The 23,068-nt window shown below is 46.4% G+C and overlaps 1 protein-coding gene across 1 annotated transcript in view; it reads right to left on the reverse strand.

The window, feature by feature from the left end:
• LOC144762276 (ATP-binding cassette sub-family C member 10-like) overlaps positions 1-23,068 on the reverse strand; it is a 1,522,948-nt gene that overhangs the window by 171,347 nt on the left and 1,328,533 nt on the right. The window contains exon 19 of the mRNA XM_078647417.1: positions 14,346-14,506. Within this exon, the coding sequence (XP_078503543.1) occupies positions 14,346-14,506 (161 nt within the window). The remainder of the gene's footprint in view (positions 1-14,345; positions 14,507-23,068) is intronic.

Raw genomic sequence — 23,068 nt, forward strand, 5'->3', positions numbered from 1 at the left:
AAGGGTTGCACAATTAAACATAAATTGTTATGGAAACAAGTGGCAAAGCTGAAAGTATGCCTGCCATGGGCTCAACTTATTCACACCTTGAGTCACCAGCGTGTTGGCGTAAACGTTGAAGGGAATTCACTGGCTGATGAAGCCGCCAAGGCAACAGTGTGAACTGCTGCTGTTGCTGCAATCACTCGTTCTAGCAGGAGTACAGACGGAGACATACTGATAGCTGTTAACGCCTCAAAGAAAGGCTTTGCTGTTCCAAAGGGCTTTCCACTCGAATATTCCTATAAATTAGATGCACAAAACAGACTGTATGCTCAAATTCCAGGAGTGGGGGGATAGAGTTATACCAAACATGGATAGCAGATTAGGTTTAATACTAGCTGCACATGAGGGTCTGGGCTCTGCACACGCAGGAGTCACCGCTACAGTTTTGTTACTACAGCGGCGGTTCTGGTGGGCAGGTTTGTCTAAGGCTTATGTCTTACAGTGCGACATCTATCAGCACCACCGTAGCACAGCCACCACAAACACCATTACTCATTACAGACAGACCTCTCCCATGTGTCTATTTGGATCCCTGCAGCCCCTTAAATTCAGACGGGGCTTACAAGTACATCTAGGTGGCAGTGTATTCATGCACTAGATTTCTATGGGTTTGGCGTCAGCGCTAGGCTGACGCTGAAATTGTTTTAAAGGATTTGCGAGTCTTTATCGGAACATACGCAATTGACATGTTACATTCCAACCGTGGCCCTGCGTTTAGCTCTCAGGCTTACAAGGAAGCCATGGAAAGTATGGAAGTGACCATGCGGTACTCCTCCCCCGGCCATCCCGAGGGAAATTCGGTGGTGGATAGGAAAAACCGGGACCTAAAGCAATCCTTACAGCAAGGGTATTAGATGAAGGCAGTAGTTGAATTGAATTGAATTGAATTGTGGGTTTTCTAAAGCGCTAGAATCGACTCCCGAAGGAGTATCTCTGCGCTGTAGACCGCTGGGGAACCCGTCCTGGCTTTCCCTGTGAGATGGTCCCTACTGGGTATCTCCAAGGTGAAACCAGGCATCCCTGGCGTATGTGGGGGGCCGTTGTGGAGATGAGGCAAGCTAATGCCCAGAGTTGCCGAGTGTGATCCCTGGTTAGAGTAGGCACCGAGGCGAGAATTATCGAGTCCGCTGACCCTGGTCCACGACCCTGCCGCGTCGGGGATAGAACCCTGGTCCCGGGCTGTCCTCTGCATCCGGGTCTGCGCCTCTAACCAGTGAGCCACACCACTCCACTCTACTAGTTGGGTCAATTACCTATATGGGGTCCAGAGGGCATTGAATAATATGCCAAGAAAATCCTTGGGAGGACGTACCCCCTATGAGATCCTGTTTGGGACAAGAATGTGGGTATCTGATCTCGATTGTGCCAGCACAGTGGCGGATGTAAAACCATTTGAATTGAATGATCGTTTGGCTATTTTTCAGGAACTCAATGAATTCCGGCCATTATAAAGCAATGCCCAAGTAAAACGCTCCGCCACTGGGGAATTGAAACCGGTTCCAGCAAGACCTGTTGGGGTCCCAAAGGTTGGGGACCTGGCCAGTAAAAAGATCGTGGACAAGGAGGAGTTTTGGCCATCCTACAGAACACCTATTCCTGTCCTGGCAGTTCAAAGAACATGAACAGTACTTCTTCCGCCTCTTGCCGGAAAAAAGAAAAAAGATTTGTCTCCATTGATCTGATCAAACCACACTATGTGGCTGATTCTCAACAGCAGGCCGCGTGGAGTCCTGAGTAGCGGCCGGTCTCCTCTCACTACTGTACAGGAAGTTCAGATGGAAAGACTAATAACATTCCAAGACTCCTCTGCACAAGATGCTGGAGTAGCCAATAACGGAGTACGAATTACACCTGTTGAAACTGAAAAACGATGCACCATCCAGTTCAACAAACACTGCTGAGCTCCCAAAGATAGTTTGAACTGCGCCTGGCTACTTCATCAACTTCGATGAATGAATGAATGAATGATATTTATTGTCGGTTACTGAAAACCATTACATAAAACCAAAAATACAAAAGTCATAACATTACAAAAGTTAAAATCAAGAAAATTTCAAACAAATCAAGTTATCTAGTTACTCCGAGAGTGCAGAGATGCCAAGGAAAAGGTTCATGGGCCGGCAAAAGACTCTATGGTCCGACCCGTAGAAGTCATCAGCTTTGTCCGTGCTTGGAAGATAAACTTCCCAAAGGCGGCCATTTGCAGAGCGTAACCCAGAATGTCTTAGTAGTGGCCTAAGATAAAGACTGCGGGGCAAACGCAGGGCCGGGCAACAGAAGAGAAGATGTGCCAATGACTCCCGTTTATAGCTGCAGAGCCTGCATTCCTGTGCTCCTGGGCTAGCCTTGCCGCACGGGTATAATTCTTTGAGGGGCAATGGGTGTAATCTATAAGCCAAGATTTTATGCAGGGCTGCTCTTCCCACTGCCTGCGTGAGATGCTGTTTAGGAGTGTGCAGGGTGTGCGGAAAACACAGGGTCTCATGCAGGTCTTTTCTTCTCCTCAGGGACCCCAGATCCAGTACCCGTGAACGCGCACGCACTTGTTTTTTAATCACGTTTTTGATGGCAGAGTATGCAACATATTCTGGATTCCAGGAGTCCATGGCAAGGTGGAGATGGACCTTAGCCACTTCGAGGGTGGCCAACCAAGGGTTCCCTGCCTCTCTGAAAATGCATTTCAGGACTGACTTCAGTGTGTTCTCTTGTGCCGCCGTTGTTAGAAAATAATATTTACTTAAGGCGGCCAGCTCTTCCAGGTTTTGCTGGTTGAGTGAGAACTCCAGGCGAACGAGGGTGTTTCTGGTGCAGCTTGGGAGGTGGAAAAGTCTCTTGTATGCCCTGCAATGAATTTTTTCTAATTCATGGCTCACTTTGCCCGGGAATGCCTGGAGGGCATAGTTGAGTGCCGGCATGAGCTTGGCTTTGAGTACTCTATTGATGGCCGTAGTAGACGGGCTGTATAGGGAGGCTTGCAGCTTGCAAATGGCATGGGTGATGGATTTACCTTTGGCCTGGATTGACTTAAGATGGGCACTTGAGAGCCCCGATTCCTGAAAACAGATGCCCAAGTAGATGTACCGCTGTGTGCTTTCCAGCAGAAGATTGCCTAGCCTCCATTTCAAAGATTTTTTCCTCGGGTAATGCCCGAATATAATTACCTTTGATTTAGTTCGATTAGCTACAAGCCTGTTTTTGTCGTTGTATACGGCAAGTGCCATCAGCACCTTTTGCAGCCCCATTCTCGTGTGGTCCAAGAGGACGAAGTCATCAGCATATTGCATAAAATGTATTTTGCGCCCGCCAATCTTTGGAGTGGCCAGGGCAGCCCCAGTCAAGGCCCTCTCCATGTCCGCTGTGTATAAGTTGAATAGTAATGGGGCTAGCACACACCCTTGTTTTAGGCCTCTGTCTGTGTTGATCTTAGTAGAAGCATGGTCCCTTGAGAGTTTGATACACACCAAGGTTTTTTGATACTGGGACTGTATCGCTCTTAGCAGCCCCGGATTGATGTTTCATTGGACCAGCTTGTGCCACAGAATTGCGCGGTCGACCCCATCAAACGCCGCCGAGTAGTCAAAAAAGCAGGCGAAGAGGGGAAGACTTTTGCCTGTCCGTGCGCGATGCGCCAGGAAAGAAAGAGCGATGATGTTATCAACTGTGGCTGACCCAGGTCTGAATCCGGTTTGGCAGAATGGAAGGATGCCAGCTGCACTTGACCAGTCTGCGAGGTCCCTCAAGATGGCGCTAGCATAAGCTTTACCCTCAATATCCAACAAGGCAATCATGCGGTAAATGGCGGGTTCAGATTTTGGGGCTTTTTTATGAATAGGCTGTAAAAGCGCGCCTCTCCACAAGTCTGGAACTTCCCCCAGGAGCCAACATTCAGAGTACAGATGGGTCAGGTTTTTGGTCCAAAAGTCAATGTTTGCCTTGAATAGGTGCCCGGGAAGCCCATTGGGGCCCGGTGCGGCGTTTTGTCTAATGTTTTTAAGATTTTGGAGACCAACGATTTTCCCGGTGGGGCCGTCATCTCGGTGGTAGGATCAAGGTAGTCTCCAGGAATAGATGTTACATTTTGCATATTTGCGGGACCATCATTAGTATATAGTGCTTTAACATGGGCGACCCAAATAGAGGCTTCAAGGGCATTTTCTCTGTGATTTGGGCCTCGTCCCATGTTGCATATATGGTTCCAAAACTCCTGTGATTTTCCCTGGCTCAGCAAATCAAATATAATTAACCATTGTGCTTCACAGTGGGCACGTTTTGCAGCCCATACCTTTTTTGCATGACTTTTTTTAGCTTCTTGTAATTGGTTCTTGTTTTGTTTTGTCCCGCTTTTGTGGAACCGTTTACGTTCCTTGTTTAGTGTTTTGGCGCTTATTTTGATTTCTATATTGTGACCATATTTAGGGGGAGGACGCCTGTGCGACACACTATTCTGATTCTATTCTGATTCCCACGAAGAATCACCGCCAGGGTCTCTGATGTGGCATTCCAGCTTTCTATTGCGCCATTTTTCTGTTCACTCGATGGCCAACCTGTCCACTGATTTGCCCAGCTGTTAAATCTGGTTAACGTTGTTTGTTCCCATTTGATCCTTCTGGGCAGCTTTATTAGTTCTTCTCCATTGGCCTCTCCGATGTATTCAAGCTTGTGGCGTTGGTCCACTATGAGGTTCAAAGTGACAGTTAAGGCAGCGTGATCGCTATCACTGTGCGGATGGACTGAAAAGTTGGAGTTTGCCGCTTAATATTATATGATCGACCGTGGTTTGGTTATTGAATGTGGGGCCGACCATCTGCCCCGGACTGTTCTTTAAGAGGGCTGAGTGGGCCGTCGCCAGGTTATAGGATTTTAATAGGTCATTTAGGGCATCAGTGGCCCCTGCCTGGTGGCTGCGTGTGGTCGAAACCCCTATATTATGAGTGTTAAAATCGCCAAGAATGATACATTCAAGGCCCGCGAATTGAAGCAGTAAACACTCAATATGATGTATCAACATGGCCGGGTTAGATGAAGGCCCATGGGGGTTGTAGTAAAGATTAATTAACAATATTGAAAAATTACTATTTGCCAGGCGACAGCCTTTCAGGATGCCTGCCTGGAGGAAGTCCGGTAGGTTGGAGATTTCTGCAAATTCCAAATTTAGTGCGTGTTTAATGTAGACACAAATCCCTCCCGAGGGTTTACCAAAGATGTTAAGCTTTTTTGCTGGTTTTCCATACTCAGCGTATCCTCTCAGGGAGAGAGGGTGGATTTGCCAAGTCTCTTGTGTACAAATTATGTCAGCTTCCTCCATAAATGACAGCGCGTTTTGTTTGAGAAGCAACCGCCTAAGGCCGACAACGTTCCAAGGCATGACTTTCAGACTCACCGGAGACCATTCCTTCTCAATGGGTTTTAGGTCTGTGTTTTTCATGCGTCGTGGAGAGTGACCCCAGGCGTTAAGGCGAGATCCATTAGGTCTTGGAGTTTAAAGCAAGCAAGAGCCAGGACCAGTCTTTATTCACGGGTCCCAGTGTTGCGCATTTGTGTGTCCCCTGGATTAAATCCCTGGTGATCTTAATTGGCGTTCTGGTGGGGTGACCGGAGTTTATGCCACCTTTGTGCCCCTGGAGTGTGGGCGCCAATTCTGGTGCATCGTTATAGAGCGCATGCAGGAGTGGAAGCTCTCCAGATGGTTGGGCCATGTTTCCCATCAAGGGGTGTGCAGAGTGTGTTTTTAAGATCAAAGGATATTTTTGTGAGCACTTGGGTTTTATCCTTATGCCCCAGCTTTCCAGTAGCTTGTGCTGGCTTTTTAAAGCCTCTGCCACGGCCGAGCTCGTGAAGGTTACCTCCGTGGTTTCGTTTGTCTCTTCCGCATCTGGCGGTAGAAAGGAGATGGTTTCAATGTCTGCGGTTTTTATTCCCTCCAGCCCTGGGATGTTTGCACAAAGGATCAGAAGATTGCTACGATTGAGGATGTCCCACCTCCCCTGAGAGACATATTCTGGATATAGCCATATTTCCCGATCCTGAGATTGGGAGTGATTTAAATTACCAATGGAGACCGCAGCCTGAGCGCCAGTTTGTATTGGCTGTGGAAGGCCAAATAAGGGGGCATCTGCCTGCCTTATTGCCCCAGTGGCTCGATGAGAGGCCGTCGTAAGTCGGAAGCTGGGAAACCCGTTATTAAACAAAGTGTTTTCAATGCCCTTTGTATCTGAAACAGACCGTGACACTTGAGGCGAACCGTGCGTCGACGTTGATGTTACAGCGGGTAAAGGATGATTTGATCGAGCATCATCTTCAATAATGCGAAGTTGGGTCGCTTCCACGGCGTTTTGATTTTGTGGGTCATTTAGAGGGTTTGTGGTTGATACTGGTGGGGCTGGCCAGAGCGCCACCAGAGAGGCAGCCAACCCTTGGTTTGTTATTGGGTTAGACAAATGGAGAACTTCATGCTTTGGGACCAATCTTTCTGTTATTGAGGAGAAAGCTTCTGGATCAGTCGTTTCCGATGGCTCTATGTGACCTTGCGTCTGGCGACCGGGCTGCAGCCATTCCCGTATGAATTTATTTTTAATTGCCTTGTTCAGTTTTTTTTTATTTTTTCTTGTTTTTCCTCGATAATTTCTTTTGGGGGTCTGAACTGGACGATGTGGGAGTCTGCTGCCCTTCAAAGTTTTGGTGTGTAGTTGGTGCGGCATCTCTGGTATTTGCGTTATTCGTTGGTGTGGGTCCAACCCTAGCAGATTGATTTTCATTATATGTTACTGTGCCGTCTAGTAAAGAGATTTTTAAGCTTTCTTTTATGGAGGGATCAGACGCTGATGCCTTTGTGTTTGAACCCTTGTTCTTGCTAGCTTCTATTTTAAGATCTTCAATTAGAGTAGTCATGATGTGCGGGAGTTTTTCTAGGTTTTTTAAAATTAGACCGCAACTGCAAGGCTCAGGCATGAGATTTGAACTCTCCTGAGCTCTACGAATCAGGGAGTTCAAGTGATCCAGTTTGGCATCAACCCCTGAAATTAAATTTGCCACTGTTTGTAAAATGTTAATCTGGGCATCAAGCTTGTCGGCGTGCATGATTGCTGCTCCAGTCATAGAAAAAAGGGTCTCACTGATCAGTGTTAGATGGTCTACAAACACTGGGGGGGGGGGGTGACCTCCCTTCCGCGTGTCGGAGGTGAAAGCTGAGACGTTTTGTCTTGATTCGGCGGGCTCCAGGTCAACAAGATCGGGGATTGGGACTGCCCAGCCGGTGGTTCAGTGATTACTCCTCCTTCGTCATGGGCCTTGCAGCTCCCAGACACATCAAGTGTGTACTCTCTGTTTGCTGATGCACTGCGGCGGGGACCGTTGCCGACGCCAGCCTTCAGGGCCTCATATGATGACGTGTTGAGTTGAAAGTTTTTTAATGCTTGTTGGGACAGGGTTGTTGATCTATCATGCTCGGGCCTCAATACTGCCCTATCAGCTTACGCTAGCTTGAGAAAATCTGCCCCCTGAAGAGTGAATATTGTTGGTGATAAGGGAGGCCCTGGTGCCTGCCCCGCGGTGGATCTCGGGCTCTGTGCAGGAGCTTTGGTGGATGATGAGCAGCTCAGAGGCCTGAAAGGAGCTGCCGAGCCTGTAACCAAAGGTAGCAAGAAAGATCTTATGTCTCTGTTCCCTGAGAGCCCAGTGGCGGCTGTGGTAGCACCGGGGTGGAGGTTCAAATTGGCTGTCCCCTCTGTCCCTATTTGGGATGATACAGTATTCGATGACACTGACAGTGCTGGGGGGACCACAAATGAGCCTGGGAGTATTGGTGTGGCTCCGGTGGCTCCAGATGAGTCCGCGGGGCCCCCCTCCAACAGCACTGACCCGGGGTGGAGCTCCCCCACTCCCGGGGTGTAGAAGAGTTTTGCCTTCCGTCTACAGGCCGATCTATGAGGGCGAGGCTTTGCCTGTGTCTGGGCCTGTAATAAGGAAGAGTTTCTGGTCTTCATTATTTCTCCTGTAATTTCTTGCTGTATTTTTTTTTTCTGCTGCGTTTGCGTTGGATACTTGTGGGGTAGTAGGGTGGTAAGGAAGAGGGCTACGATCCCGCGCTCCTCTAAAAGAGATCCCGGAGGTGGGCCAGCTCAATGCCTTCCCTCAGATCGTGGTCCTCACACGCTCCAAATCCCCTATAGTTCAAGGCTGTTCTCAATAAGTGTGAGGCCCGGGTGGGCGAACTGAGCAGTGTCGGTGGCGGCGTTGTTATCGCAGCGCTCGAAGCTCAAACACAGCGCTCACGCCTGCCAACCTCACTTTAGCTCTAACGTTTGATGACAAAGATGGTTTCGTGGAGGGCCAAACACCGAAGGGGCCCTCCCCTGCTAGCAGACGTTGTTATCACAGCGCTTGATGCAGCGCTCACACCTGCCAGCCACCATGGTCATCACACCTTAATCCTCGGACATGTCCCTGTGCGTGTGCCTTTTCTTCTTTCTTTTGTTATGTTTTCAAGGAGGGTTTTTACAGGGTTTTACCGGGTTTGCAGGGTTTTGCAGGGGGTTTCTGAGAAATTTGTGTGCCAGATGGCCACTAGTCCTGGCTCTGTGCCTAAAACACGCAGAATACACCCCCAGGGGCTCTCACCTTCCACTTACCCACTTGCCCACAGACCGCTGCTCCCTTACTCTCCCTCCAGCCCCCCCCCTGCTCCCCCTGCTCACCGTGTAGTAGTCTCAGCGCGGCCGTGTCAATGAGAGGTCGAGGCCAGGCTACAAAACCGACCACAGTTCGGCCGCAGTTCAGATCAGCCACGGGGAGAGCAGTGGGAGAGCGGGCGGACGTGGCGGAGGAGGCGGCTGTTTTTCGAGCACCTCGCCCTCGCACACGCTCGCGCATGCGTTCAATACGGTTCAGTCCGGTCCAGTCGAAGCTGCGTGATTCTTAGCCCTTTCACGGACCTGCGGGTGCGATTGCGAAACCGCAGCCTCCTTGCAACTGTGAAGATGGCGTTCTGGCGTCCTCGAACAACAACTATACCTGTCCTGGCAGTTCAAAGAACATGAACAGTACTTCTTCCGCCTCTTGCCGGAAAAAAGAAAAAAGATTTGTCTCCATTGATCTGATCAAACCACACTATGTGGCTGATTCTCAACAGCAGGCCGCGTGGAGTCCTGAGTAGTGGCCGGTCTCCTCTCGCTACTGTACAGGAAGTTCAGATGGAAAGACTAATAACATTCCAAGACTCCTCTGCGCAAAATGCTGGAGTAGCCAATAACGGAGTTCGAATTACACCTGTTGAAACTGAAAAACATCCAAATATAAATGAAACGCAAATTGCAATTCGGCCCAATAAAGAACTTTACATCAATGTGCCTTCACAAGATGCACCATCCAGTTCAACAAACACTGCTGAGCTCCCAAAGATAGTTTGAACTGTGCCTGGCTACTTCATCAACTTCGATGACTTTTCTTCAGATCCAAGTGAACCTGAGCAAATGCCACACACTCTAAAAAAAGAACAACTTCGACAATTCTATCTCTGGCTGAAAAAGACTTACTTTGTGTCCCCTTGGCTACATCTTTGGCTCCCATTAGGGATCCTGTTCCTGTTAATTTGGATTGGTATAGAAACTGTGTTTTTCCTACTACTGAATGGACATTACTTCCCACAATGCTCTATAGTACAACCTGTGAACTTGTTCTTGAAACCTCATACGTCATCACACCGTGAACAAAGAGACTTGTCCCTAGTGAACATTTCAGCAGTTCCAGTACCGGATGGTATAGTTTGGGCTAGAGTTTTATATGATATATTTGGTCCGACTGAACATTTGAAAATTCCACATGTATTTAAAATTTTAATGATGGATTTCATTACCCTGAGTACATTCTCTGATGATTGGTACACTGAGACTGTAAATACTATGCTCTCAGATTTAGAACAATCTGCTGCATGTTCTTACAGGGAATTATATGAAGATACACCTGACATCGACCGTATGTATTGTTACCAGCACTATGGTCATCACTTTTTGCACAGAGCTAGTGTTCCACGCACTATAAACACTTACCATCAATTGGAACATTGCCCAACACCACCGAAAGGTAGTTCTGCCACATTCGCACAGAAATGTGCCCTACTTTTCAGGGTTCAATACATCAGACCCAATGTCATACTACTATAAGCTAGTACAGACAATTACAACTGCGCGGAAAATGATGCTGAAAAATACCAAGCTCATATATTCAGCACCTTTTATCTCCCAACTGTCTATTCAAGGTTATGACTATTGGAGGGACACGATAGACACAAAATCCATCTGGGCGACGAAATATTGACAGGTTCAGGGATCTGAGTCTTTATTTAGAGCTTGCCTCATACCATTACAGATAATATTCCTGAACAGAACAGTGCAACAAACTACTTTCTACGGGTTTGCAAAAATCAAAGACCTGAAAACCCCACGCATCCCCTCGCCCATACATATTGAAAGTATATTGAATGACACACTGAGTGAGAAGGCACTGGGTGTAATGATATAGAATGGTACATACTATTCCTCAGCTCCCAATTGGAACAGATGGTTGGTTTGGCTAATCGAAACAAAGAGGTGTCAATCAAGATTCAAGGGTAACACCAGAGGGCTTAGTATACTTAGCCCCGACCCACGCTATATAAACAAAGACGACCCAGCGGTATTGACTTCTTATAGTGTTGGGAATTTGTGCCTAGAATGGCTAAGAACCTCAACACTACAACAGGTGAAACAACACTTGTCCCTTCTAGCTGACAACATGGATCTCAGGGATTTCTTGTTAGGTCCAAAGAAACCACGTAAGAAACGCTTCTTGTATGCCATCTACAATGATCTGTGGAAAGTCTCCCAACGGGATGCTGCTGAGAGATTACGTGAAATCGATAGGATTAACCTAGAAAAGGCCTTGGCTGTGGTAGACAATGGTACGACCACACTTTCTTCATATATTTATTCATTGGGAAACACTATGTCCTCTGCAATCGACATTATGGAACAAAATTTGTCGATTCTACAACATGGTCAATCTCTATTGCGCTCTATTATGCTTTAAGTTGGATGCTGCAATCATTGCGTTCAGGCCGTGTGCCATGGCGATACATTAACAGCACTGTTTTTTCTCGGTTTACAATGTGACCGACGGACAGTGGACTATGGCACGCCAAAACGCAAAGTACACCATGCTGCTTATTGAAAAAATCGAGAAGTTACATTTCACGGTAGCTGAGTCACAATCTACTGAATGTTTAATTCAACAAGGCATACAAATCCTCGATAAACAACATACCAGATAATCTGAGAGCCCTTAGAATTCAATGGGAGGCCACCACGGGCGATTAAGAGGACATAGACTGGGAGGCGGCATTGGTACACCCAAGAGAAGTAGCCATCAAATTGAGTCTAATACCCGCATGCCTCCGCTGCAGAATAGAAAAAAAAGGGACATGCATAAACACACAATGGGAATGCAACCATATTAGAGTCTATTGAAACCAAACAATAGAAGAATTAAGCAAGGTAGTAGACACAAGATACCCATGGATGCCAAATATGTCCAGTTGGGTGTTCCCTCAGAGGTAGACCTCCCCAGGCACAAACCTCTATTGTGCAATCTGGGGCTGATGGTGGCCGAGAGAGACGTTGCCCGAACATGGAGAGCCTCTGCCCTCCCAACAGTCAGTGCTTTAAGTGGGCCGGGTCTCACCGGGTCTGAGCACCGGCAGTTTTTTTACGGAGGCCTCGAAACGGGACTCTATCGGGCCCTGTTTTGTGACGTGGCACAGGAGGTCCATTTTTTCTAGCGTTATATGGGAAGGGAAATCCTTTAAAGAGAGTCGTTTTCTCTCTCGATTTCTCTTCTGTTTTCGGAACAAAGGAGCAGCAACATTGTTGTGGTGTCACCAGGGCTTTATTTGGAAGGTTTTTCAATATTATATACAAGCCACAGTTGCTGCTTATTTATCCTATGCAACTAACAACCATTGACAAAGCCAATAGTCCTGACTTGTTGTAAGTATGATGTTACTTGTATCATATATCTGGATGCAATGACTGAAACAACAAAATACCAGTCGGGCGGCACACTATGCTAAGCACAAACTTTTAGCTTACGTGTTTTTAAGCCACGCCCTAATTACATTGGCCACGCCCCCTAGAGAGACCCCCCAGTTTTTTCATCCCACTTAAAGCCCTACCAACAGTGACAGAGTGGAAAAAAGGTAGGGACCTATACATGGGTGCAGAACGGGTGACATATAAAAGAAGAGGATGTCCGAAAAAGTACATCAAGATTTGGGGTCCCTGGTTGAGATACTATGGGTTGGACATGGGAGGGGAAACAGATAAACCCCACCAGTGGCTGGAAAAATAGAGAGAAAGAGGAGATGAAACAACTCCCTCCCCCCAACGCCAAACACCATGAGATGGCTCAAACCTTTAGACAAGGCTCGGTGAAGGCTAGGCCAGAAATGATTTGTATTCATACCATTGTCGAAATATTGTTTTTGACACGGTCTCTCCTTGCGATGCTCTTTGTAATAAGTACAAAAATGTTAAATGCTTTGTTCTCTTTTCTGAAACGTACATCAATAAAAATATATTTTTAAGGAAAGTACATGGGTGATTGCACTCAGAAGCAGCTTACTAGTATTACACAAACGTGCGGTCAAAAACCTCATCACACGTTATCTCGACAATTAAAATTATCAAAAGCAGCTCAGAATGGGTGTGGGAAGATGTTGCTCTGGCGTGGTGGGTAGTGTGGAAAGACTCGGGGACACTTATTTGGGAAGGGCTGTGCACTGGGTAAGGCGCTAGATATACATTTAGTAGTACTTACACCATGAATTCATTCAATACATAAATTGTGGTCTTCATGGCATTCTGATTTGTCCATGTATTCTATCCACATGAATATTTCTAAAGAATTATTTTTACTTCTCTCATAGAATTAGTATTTTTCCCTTTTTTCCAACTCAGTTCAAAGATAGATCATACATTCTAGATCCTAATTTTTCTCAACGTCCTCTGGATCGTCTGATCGATTATGCAGATTTTATTAGTAACCTCCTATTTCTTAATTCATACGATGAAGTATGGATAGTTCATGATGGCATCTTCATGTTGTGTATCGAATTACAACATATTTGGAACCCGATGAAAGTTGACTCGGGGACACAACATATTATTAATCAGCCAACCACTCTCAGTGCAGAAGAACTCTCAGTGAGTCTGGTGTCAGAAAAATGCCAGACGCCCTTCTTGCAGCCCCTTCAAGTTACAGAAGAGGGTGACAGCGGAAGCTAATCGCATCTTCCCTTGTGAGCCGAAGTCAAAACCTTTCTGTATCGATACCAACCTCACTCTGCTCAAACTCCAGACTGACAGGGAGGACCTGGCTTGGCAATTCGGGCTGGATTGGTCCTATTGGAGAAGGTTATAGTTGCATATAGCTGAGTCTAAACTGAGGTGGCATGGTGTCCATAATAACAATGGATTGGGATGCGGCCCAACTGATTTCCAGTGGCAGAAATTAATTCAAGCCTTTCATCCATCACTGTTTTGTATACTTCCTATGAGGCCATCTACAGTCAAAGGTAGAGGGATGTTGCCTTAACTACCCTCATGTTTAAGTGTCAGTTAATTACCTTATCCACAGTTCTATTCTTCTGAGCGTCTCCTCAGGGTATTCTTATGAAACTGATCTTTGAATCAGTCCTAATCACTCCCATAGGGAGCAATCTAAGGGATGAACTTGATCAGAATACTATGAACACGTCATCTTCTCTGATTTGTTTCTGAACCTGTTCAGTGTATGTGGACGCCTCCTATTCTCAGGGCCTGCTCAGGTTTATGAGGACACTATCTAAACTTAGTTGTTGTTTCAGGGCGTGCTCTAAGTATTACAATGTATCCGCCTTAGCTTCCTCATCTCGAAAACTGCCTTGACTCCCTCTGTGATTATAGGCACAGTCTTCCTCTTCTCAGACTCAGGGCCTGCCTTACGTATCCGTGGGTCTCTCTTCACTTTATCCTCTTCTCAGGCCTCTACCTCCTGCATCCAGTCTCAAGTTCTACTCATAGTTTCCCATGACCTCTACTCTCTCATCTGCATCCATCATCAGGATTCAGCTGCCCTTGTTCTTCTATTTGCCACATCACCAGAGTATGCATTGCATCACCAGAAGTAGCCATGGCCTTTCCAAATGTCAGCATGACCTATAATATATAGGTAGATAGGGTTAGAGAGTTGCACAAGTCACACAACCATCATCGGGTCAAACAGCATGTTACCTGCAGGGCCTCCTCTTCCGTCTCCGTGGGGAGCTCGGTGGAATACTCCTCAACTCGCTCCACGCTCACCATCATGGTCTCCGTACGTGTGAAGAAGGTGGTGAGTTCTGACAACACAGTATTGATAGAGAGAGCGTACGCAAGTGCCAGGCCTACCAGTCCTGTGAAAACCAAGAGAGAGAAAGAGACATAGACCTTAGCCATGGTTAGAATGCCAGTTAGGGAGCTGCATATAAGTTTGTAAACACCTAGAGGAGTTGACAATACATGAGCGGCGGAGTAGTAATGTAGTGGTATGTATGTGGGGGTTCTTTTGTAACCCTTGTATCCACTAGTATGAACTAGCTGTGCAGACATAAAACTCTGTACTAGAGCATAGGATTATTATGGAGAGTTAATGCTGGGACAAAATGCCTCTGAACTGCTTGGAAATGCTGTGCCACCTTGCCTTGTATGTTTTTTCTGGACTGCCCAATGTTTTTCCTCCAGTAGACATGGCATTCTGCAGGTACTATGGAGAGGTTCCGCTCCTCCTGTACTGTTCATGAGAAGATTCCAATTCTGCCAAAACGCCTGGGTGACTCAGCCTGAGTGAAAGTGGTTAATATCTACTTCATCCCATGTAATGATGAGAATGGCAGTGTGATTTTACTCCAGACACATCTTCATTGCACTACAAGCTAGCTCTCCCCTGTAGCATCTATTAAGTCATAAAAATTGGGTCCCCTGTCTGTTCTCATGTATAAGGTGTGTGGATACTATATGCATGTTAAATGTAAAGCATACTTATAAAGCACACTATCACCCCACGGGCATCCTGGCGCTGGTGTACATTAATTCTAACCACACATATAAGTTGCAGTGAAGATCGTACCCTGAGAGGGCCTAGCAGCATCATTAGGATAGAGCCAGGTCTTCAGTTTCTTTCTAAACTGCAGAAGATCTTCCACCTGTCTGAGGCTGGTCGGAAGTGCATTCCACAGTCAAGCGGCTGCAGAGCTGAAGGCTCTTCCTCCCAGTTTTACACTCCTAAACCTAGGTGCCTTTACAAGTTTAGCTGAGGATGATCGCAAGCATCTGGTAGGCACATACCAATTAAATTTGCCCTGCAATGGTTTAGGTCCTAGACCATGTAAAGCTTTAAAAACAATACAGAGAGATTTAAACTGGATCCTCTGTGGCACTGGGAGCCAGTGGAGGTCACTATGGGCCAAGGAGGCTGATGATCGCCGTGATAGTTTGGCTGCAATTGTCTGACTTCTCTGAAGTCTCTCGATCAAGTATTTAGGGGTCTCCAATAGAAGGGCATTGCAATAATCCAGCCGGCTCAGAACAACGCTTCTCACTATTTGTTACCTAGTTGAAATTGGCAACATTGGGAGGATCTTCCTTAACACTCGTATAAGGGAAAAATTGGTCCCTACTGTTTTATTTACTTGCGTTTCTAGGCTCAACCTCTCATCAATTATTACTCCCAGATTACGTACAGCCTCAGATGGTAACAGTGGCTTCTCCACTGGGATTGGTCAGAAATTTCCCGAGAGCTGATGTGAGATTTTCTGGGCTGCACAGCATTAGATCTCAGTCTTATCACTGTTAAATTGTAGAGAGTTACCTTTAAGCCAACGTACCATGTCCTGCATACATATATGACATTTTTCCAGTGATAGTGATTGGTCCCTTTCTAGCAACACGATGAGCTGAGTGTCATCTGCATTGTTCACCAAACTAACATTATGGGCCATGATGACAGAGATCAGGGAGCTCATGTAAATGTTAAACGCACAAGTTACTTACCTTCGGTAACGATATATCTGTAAGAAACATTAGTTAGTGTTAGATTCCTTACCTTAGAATATCCCCAGGCGTCAGACTGGATCCGGAAAGTTTTTCCATCAGCAGTTCCCCCTGCGCGTTGATAGGCGTCGTCTGCAGCTCTGCATCCGTCGTCTCCGTTTGGATCGCCGGAATGACGTCGCCGGAGTACTGAGACGCCGTCCTCACACGCTGACGTCAGTTCTGTACATTGCTTTCCGCACCAGGAACGCAGAGCCATGCAAGAAACTGACACTGGTGCCATGAAACTAAGGCCCTGACAGGGAAATATCTTAGCCCTAGATATCAGTTCGCAGAACGGGGAGGAGGGGTGGGGCGGTAAGGAATCTAACACTAACTAATGTTTTTTACAGATATATCGTTACCGGAGGTAAGTAACTTGTGCATCTGAAAGAAACAGGTTAGTGTTAGATTCCTTACCTTAGAATAGATACCCGAGCAATACCAACCCCGGTGGTGGGTCTGCAAACCAATATCACACCAGGAAGTCCTGGAGAACTGAACGGCCAAATAAGCTGTCTATCCGGAATTAGCTGTCCAGGCAGTAGTGCTTGACAAACGTGTGCAGCGAGGCCCACGTAGCTGCCTGACAAATGTCCTGCAAAGGGACTCCCCGTCCCAAGGCAGTGGTAGCCGCCATGGCCCGAGTGGAATAGGCACGCAGCCCCACAGGAGGATCCTCTTTAGCCAAGGAATAACAGATCTTAATGCACAAAACGACCCACCAAGAGATGGTTTGTTTGTGCACCGCCCGTCCTTTCTTAGCGCCCACGTAGCCAACAAAGAGTTGGTCGTCCACCCGGAACTGTCGTGTGCGGTCCAGGTAAAAGGAGAGCGCACGTTTTGGGTCTAGGCGGTGGAGCGTCTCTTCCTCTTTAGAGGGATGCGGAGGCAGAAAGAAAGTGGGCAAGGTAATGGTCTGCCCGATGTGAAAGGCAGTAACCACCTTGGGTAGAAAAGAAGGACGAGTCTTCAGAACAACTTTGTCCGGATGGACAGAAAGGAAAACAGGTTTAGAGGAAAGAGCCTACAGCTCACTCACCTTTCTGGCAGAGGAGATGGCAACCAGGAAAGCAGTCTTTTGAGTCAGAAGACGTAAGGGACAGTTGTGGAGCGGCTCAAAGAGAGCACACATCAGATTGGTTAACACCAGATTCAAGTTCCACTGAGGCATTACAAAGGGAACAGGAGGAAACATATGAGTAATGCCTTTTAAGAATCTATTTACAACAGGGGACTTGAAAATAGAAGGCTGATGAGGAAGCCTCAAGATGGCTGAAAAGGCCGAAAGCTAGCCCTTGATAGTGCCCAGAGCAGAGCCCTGTTGGGCCAGGTAAAGAAGAAAGAGGAGAACCTCTGAAAGAGGGGCAGATAGGGGATCCACGAGCTTTGCTGTGCACCATGCCACAAATTTGTTCCACCTGCAGGCGTGTACCGTTATTGTGGAGGGAAGCATGGCTGCCAGAATAACATTACAGACTTCAAGAGTGTGGAAAAGTAAATTTTGCCATGTTCTGTGTCCCTACGTGTTCCCCATCTTATGTTATGTGTGCATGATTAATATGCATATGTATTCCCCATGTTTGATTAAAGACGCAATTACAGTTGTGTCCATCTCTAGTATGCCAGCTTCCAGTTCTCGTGAAAGCTACGAGTATTAGGCCTATGTAAAGTTACGTTGCCACGTTTCTCAGTGTGCACGTTATTTCATTGTAAAGTCCCCGCTTCTAGGCCTCAAAAGGGCCTGGACACCAGATTCAGCTCCTGTCTCCTGAGCCCTCGCTGAGGAGCGATACAGCCCCCACCTGTGTTCCTGACCCTTCACTTACTTCCTGCCTCACAGTGCCCGGTTCAGCCTGGCTCTGCCTGCTAGTCTGCCAAGAGTATGTTATGATTCTAGTTATCAGTTCAGCCCTCCTTCTCTGCATTCCTAAACTACTGAATCGCAACAATAGTTTCCGTCATCGTCTAGCCTTTACGTCTCCATGTAAGAGAAATACTGTATTTATGGTCATTTAATATTCTTCATCACGTACTACATGTAGAATAATGCATGCACCAGTCTTAGAGTCTGTTAGCCTTTACCCCGATAACTTTTGGATTCTATCAACATGTTCTCTAAACATCAGATACTAGATATTGTTTAGGCACATGTCGCCCTGACTCTCCAGACTCCAGTCTCTGCTCCTAGTACAGAGTTCATAGCCCCCAGCTTCTCCTAGTAACACGTCATTGTCAAGTTTGTGCGCACCATTAGGTTAGAGGTCCCGGCTCCTTAGGTAGCCCCCTCCATGTTTCCGCCCCATTTATGACATATTCTGTTACGTTTACATCACATGTCTATGTATACGCCTCTTGTTACACCTACTTTCACCCTTATCTTTCGCGACTGCTATTGACCACACCCACTGCTCCGCCTATTGTATGTATTGCAATTGCAACTGTTTTAGTATATATGCTTGTGTACTGTTATTGAAGTTAGCGCGCTCATCCCAGATCCAGCCCCGGCAGCTGCCGGGCTCTGCCATCCTATTCCTGTGCAGGTTGTCCTGTTCCTGTCCTTTATGCTGTATTAAACCTGCAAACTCCTACTACCTCGAATCTTGACTCTTATTTATTGAGCTATCTGTTATTGCTATGTCCAGTCAAACCTAGATCCGGTATTATTTATTTATATACCACATAATGGCGCCCGAATAGGGACTTGCCCTTTCCCCACGCGCCGGTGAAGCCACGTATGCCCCCTGACCCTCTGCAGCCGTGACGGAACCATACCGGCCACGTGCAGATATTTCTGCTTCAAGTATCCCTCAGGCCCACGGAGGAGACGGAGGTTGCGGTCCAGCATCCAGACGAGGCGGTGGAGGAACGCGGCGAGTCCCGACCAGAGCCCAAGCCGAGAGTCCAAGGTCCGAGGTATCCGGAGGCCCACCCGTAACAGAAGTCCGAAGTTCGTCTGTCCGGCGTCGAAGCAGTCCAGTCCAGTCCGAGGCCTTCCGTTCTTGCTGCCCGGTGAGTACCGTTGCTGGGGTAGTATATAGACAGGGTCAATCTAATTGACTCTGGTCCGTGGGTTTGGTGGTACACAGACCTAAAACGAAGTGTCCACTCCGGTGGATGCGGGTCCTGACGTGTCTCTTTATGAGACCGGTAAGTTTCGTACTGTTTCAGCAGTGCATCTAGTCTCTGTTCTAGCCAGTTCTGTTCTCGAGAAAATTCATGTATTCTGTTTTCCGTATTCCAGGTAGTATTTTGTCAGAACTGTTATTTTAAATGTTCTTCATGTATTTTAATGTCGTGGTATGAGAGTGGTGTAATTATCGTGTTCATTTTGTATTGTATTGTGTCTAGATTACAGTTCAGTCATGCCTTTATTTTCGAAACTACGTCAGTTAAAAACCAGAAAAGGTCTGTTAGAAGCAGCAGTTCCTGTCCCGCCTAGGGACAGTCCAGGTCATTTTATGTATCAGAAGCATGGCATAAGTGCCATATTATATCTAGATTTATGGGTGGAGTACACCAAAGAGTTAGAAGAAAAGTATAGATGGCCCGTATCAGGTACGTGGGATGCCGAGTGCATCATGCGAGTAGAAGAAGCATTATGGAAAAAGAAAGCCAGACAGTCACAGAAAGATGCCATCGAGTTATGGCGCAAAGAATCTCATAAAAGAACCGAAAAAGAAATCAGAAAGTCAGAATTAAGTAGAGAATCCTTAGAACGAGCCCAAGAAAGGGAATTAATCGAGATAGGTGAACGAGTTAAAACCGAACAGTCAGACAGACAGAGGAATGCCCTCATTAAGGGTATGTATCCTCTTCTTGCCGAGGGCTTGCCAAAAGCGACCCCGGAGGCATCCAGTAATTTTCCGCCACCATTAGTTCCGACCAAGCTACGTCACAAACCGACCGCAGCTGATATTTTCATCTCGTCCTACTTGGACGACACAGTCCCAGAATATGCAAATCCTGTTCCGCCAGTCCCTGTAAATCATGTAATTCCTGCTCCTCCAGACACCGGAGTACCTGCCACGGTACCCCCGGTCCAGCCTACATTACAATTTCCCGCCGCGCCAGTACGAAGAGTATCAGTCGACGATTCCAGTATAGGGGCCGCAGGAGGAGGTCCTCCTGGTACCCCGCCACCACACCAACGTGTAACATTAGTCGAGTTACATGAATGTGCGTTACAGCGTACGCCCAAATATAAGTCCGTTGCAGATATCCGACGAGCTCTTACTGAATGCCGCTATGATCCAGTTGCAGGTGATGATAGTACAGTTATATATTCCATCCGTGTAAGACGGGTGACCGGGTATTTGGACACCCTACCGAATATGAAAGAAGATCTAGACAGAATATATCGTTTCATCCGTACAGGGGATGATCCAGAAAGTATTGGCGAAGCCATGTCCCAAAGGAAAGCTGAGATCCAGCTCATGATATTAAAGTTTCTGATTAATTGTTTAATAAGGGAACAAGATTATCCGACCAAAGATCCGACAGAAATGAGAATCCTGACAAGGTGGAGTGATAATATAGCCGAGGGTAAACACAGAACTATCAGTAGTATAGAGAGTATGTACAAGAGAATTCGTAAGGAAATAATAAAGTTACACGAACAACGTAAAGCAGCACAAGTAAGCGAGAAAGAGAATGACTCTTCTACTGAAGAGGTAGACGACGAGAATCCCGCCAGAATAGCGTATGTAGGAAAATCTAGATTTCCAGACCGCCATTTACGCCTAGAACGCAAGTCAGTTTTTCATTACCCAGCACCAGAACAAGGTTCTCTAGAACAAATATTTCAAGCTATCGATCATATTCTGAAATCACGAATCGGTTATAGTAAGTTAAATACCATGCATGAACAAGAACTAGCCCGATCAGCAGTCCGATGGATTACTGATTCTACCACTTTTCCAGACGAAATAGTGGCACAAATGTTTCTGAAACTGCCCCCAGCCGAGCAACGACTGGTGGGTATGTATATGATCCAGCATCTCATTACTCTGTATGAGGGTCAACATTCTGATCCAGGTCCGTTACACGATGTCCTGAACGAGTTACTCCAGTATAGATGGAAAGGTTTAGGTACCGATTTAATTAGTGTCATTCTAGAACAGCGCCACAAATATAGAACGTTCCTGAACCCGCATTTTGTTCATGTCTCACCTCCAGAAAGTAAACCCTTTTACATAGATAGACAGAATCCGTTGCGAGAAGTACACCCAGTCAGGACAGCAGATGGTGAAATGCAACGAGTATTTGTTTACACCCCAATTACAAAGATGGAACTCTTAGAGATGAAGAAATTAATTCCCTGTCATGACAAAGATCCAGCAGGGTTCCACCGAGAATTAAAAGACATGCTCCGTATGGGAGAATACACGTATCCAGATATTATTAAAATGCTAAAGGTCCTGTTGCCCGCAGGGGTATACGAGAAACTCAAGGAAAAAGAATGGGAGGTGGGAGAGAAAAAGATCGATTGGGCAGTTCTAGAAGCTGAAGATAAGATACGAGTACCAGGTACCGGTCTTGGAGAGAAATGTAAAGAATTACCTGAATTGTTAATACAAGTTTTGCCCAGATTGTTAGCCACTAAAAAGGAAGACTGGGATGCGATCTCAGCCTGTAAACAGAAACAAGACGAAGACACTAGTGATTTTTATTCTAGATTTGAGAAATGTTTTATTATAAACAGTGGCTTGAAGACGAGTAGTGAGTCGTACCCTCATCTTTTTGTTACTAAATTAGTCGAGAATTCAAGTCCACAAGTTAAGAATCGAGTTTTGAAAGTCGAAAGTACATGGCAAGCTAGTACCCCGTCCCAGATGTTACAGATGCTCCAATATCACCAGAATAGAATCAGAGAAGAGCAAGATCATGAAAGGAAATGTATGAAAGACACGAAAATGAAAGTACTAGTTGCACAATCTGTTCCACAAGACAGTCAGAAGAGGGGTCCGAATCAAGCCAGTCATCCTGCAGCTCCCGTTAAAGGGACCTGCAATTATTGTAAACAGCCAGGTCATTTCATAAACGAGTGTGCAGTTCTGAAACACAATATAGCTACTGGTAAAACTAAAGAAAGACCACGTCCGCCTAGACAAGAACAAGTTTCACAGACTTCTCAGCCACTGAATGCACAACAGACAGTTCCAGCACCGCAGCCTATTGCTGCAACACAGCATGTTACACAGCAGATGTACCAGTATGCACAGTCTGAGTATCCAGAGTATCAACAGTACTCATGAAACAGCCTAGAGAGGGAGGTAGGCTTGCCTCTCATCGAGATTCCTGTAGATCAAGAAGGTCCCTATGTTCATAGTCAAGTACTAGGAAAAGACAGAAAGTTTCTGATTGATACAGGGGCAAGTAGGACGACCATCAGTCACGCCGAAGTTCCAGGGGCTCCGCTCTCAGGCTCTAGAAATGTTTCCCTTGGATTTTCAGGAAAGCCTATTGTAAACGAGATATCTAAGCCAGTTACTCTAGAAGTAGGTCCATTGTCCCGCACTACTGATCTGTTACTTACGAAGTCATGTCCAGAAAATCTGTTAGGTATTAAGACACTGAAAGAATTAGGTGCAGTTATTTGCTGTTCCCCCGAGGGAATACGACTGTTTCTACGTGACTTCAAGGGTCACTATGTATTACGAGATTTTGATCCAAGATTGTCCAATGTTCCGCAGCATCTATGGGCGCAAGGTCCAACTGATGTCGGTTTTATGCAAATCACACCCCATCGTGTGACTCTCAAGCCAGGTGTAGTGTTACCACGAATCAGACAGTACAGATTGCCACCTGAGGCTGTAGCAGCCTTATCCAAAATTATTGACGAGCTCATCGCTCAAGGAGTAGTTGTAGAAACTACTTCCAATGTA

This window comes from Lissotriton helveticus, chromosome 6 (genome assembly GCF_964261635.1).
Source record: "Lissotriton helveticus chromosome 6, aLisHel1.1, whole genome shotgun sequence".
NCBI classification, from domain to species: Eukaryota; Metazoa; Chordata; class Amphibia; order Caudata; family Salamandridae; genus Lissotriton; species Lissotriton helveticus.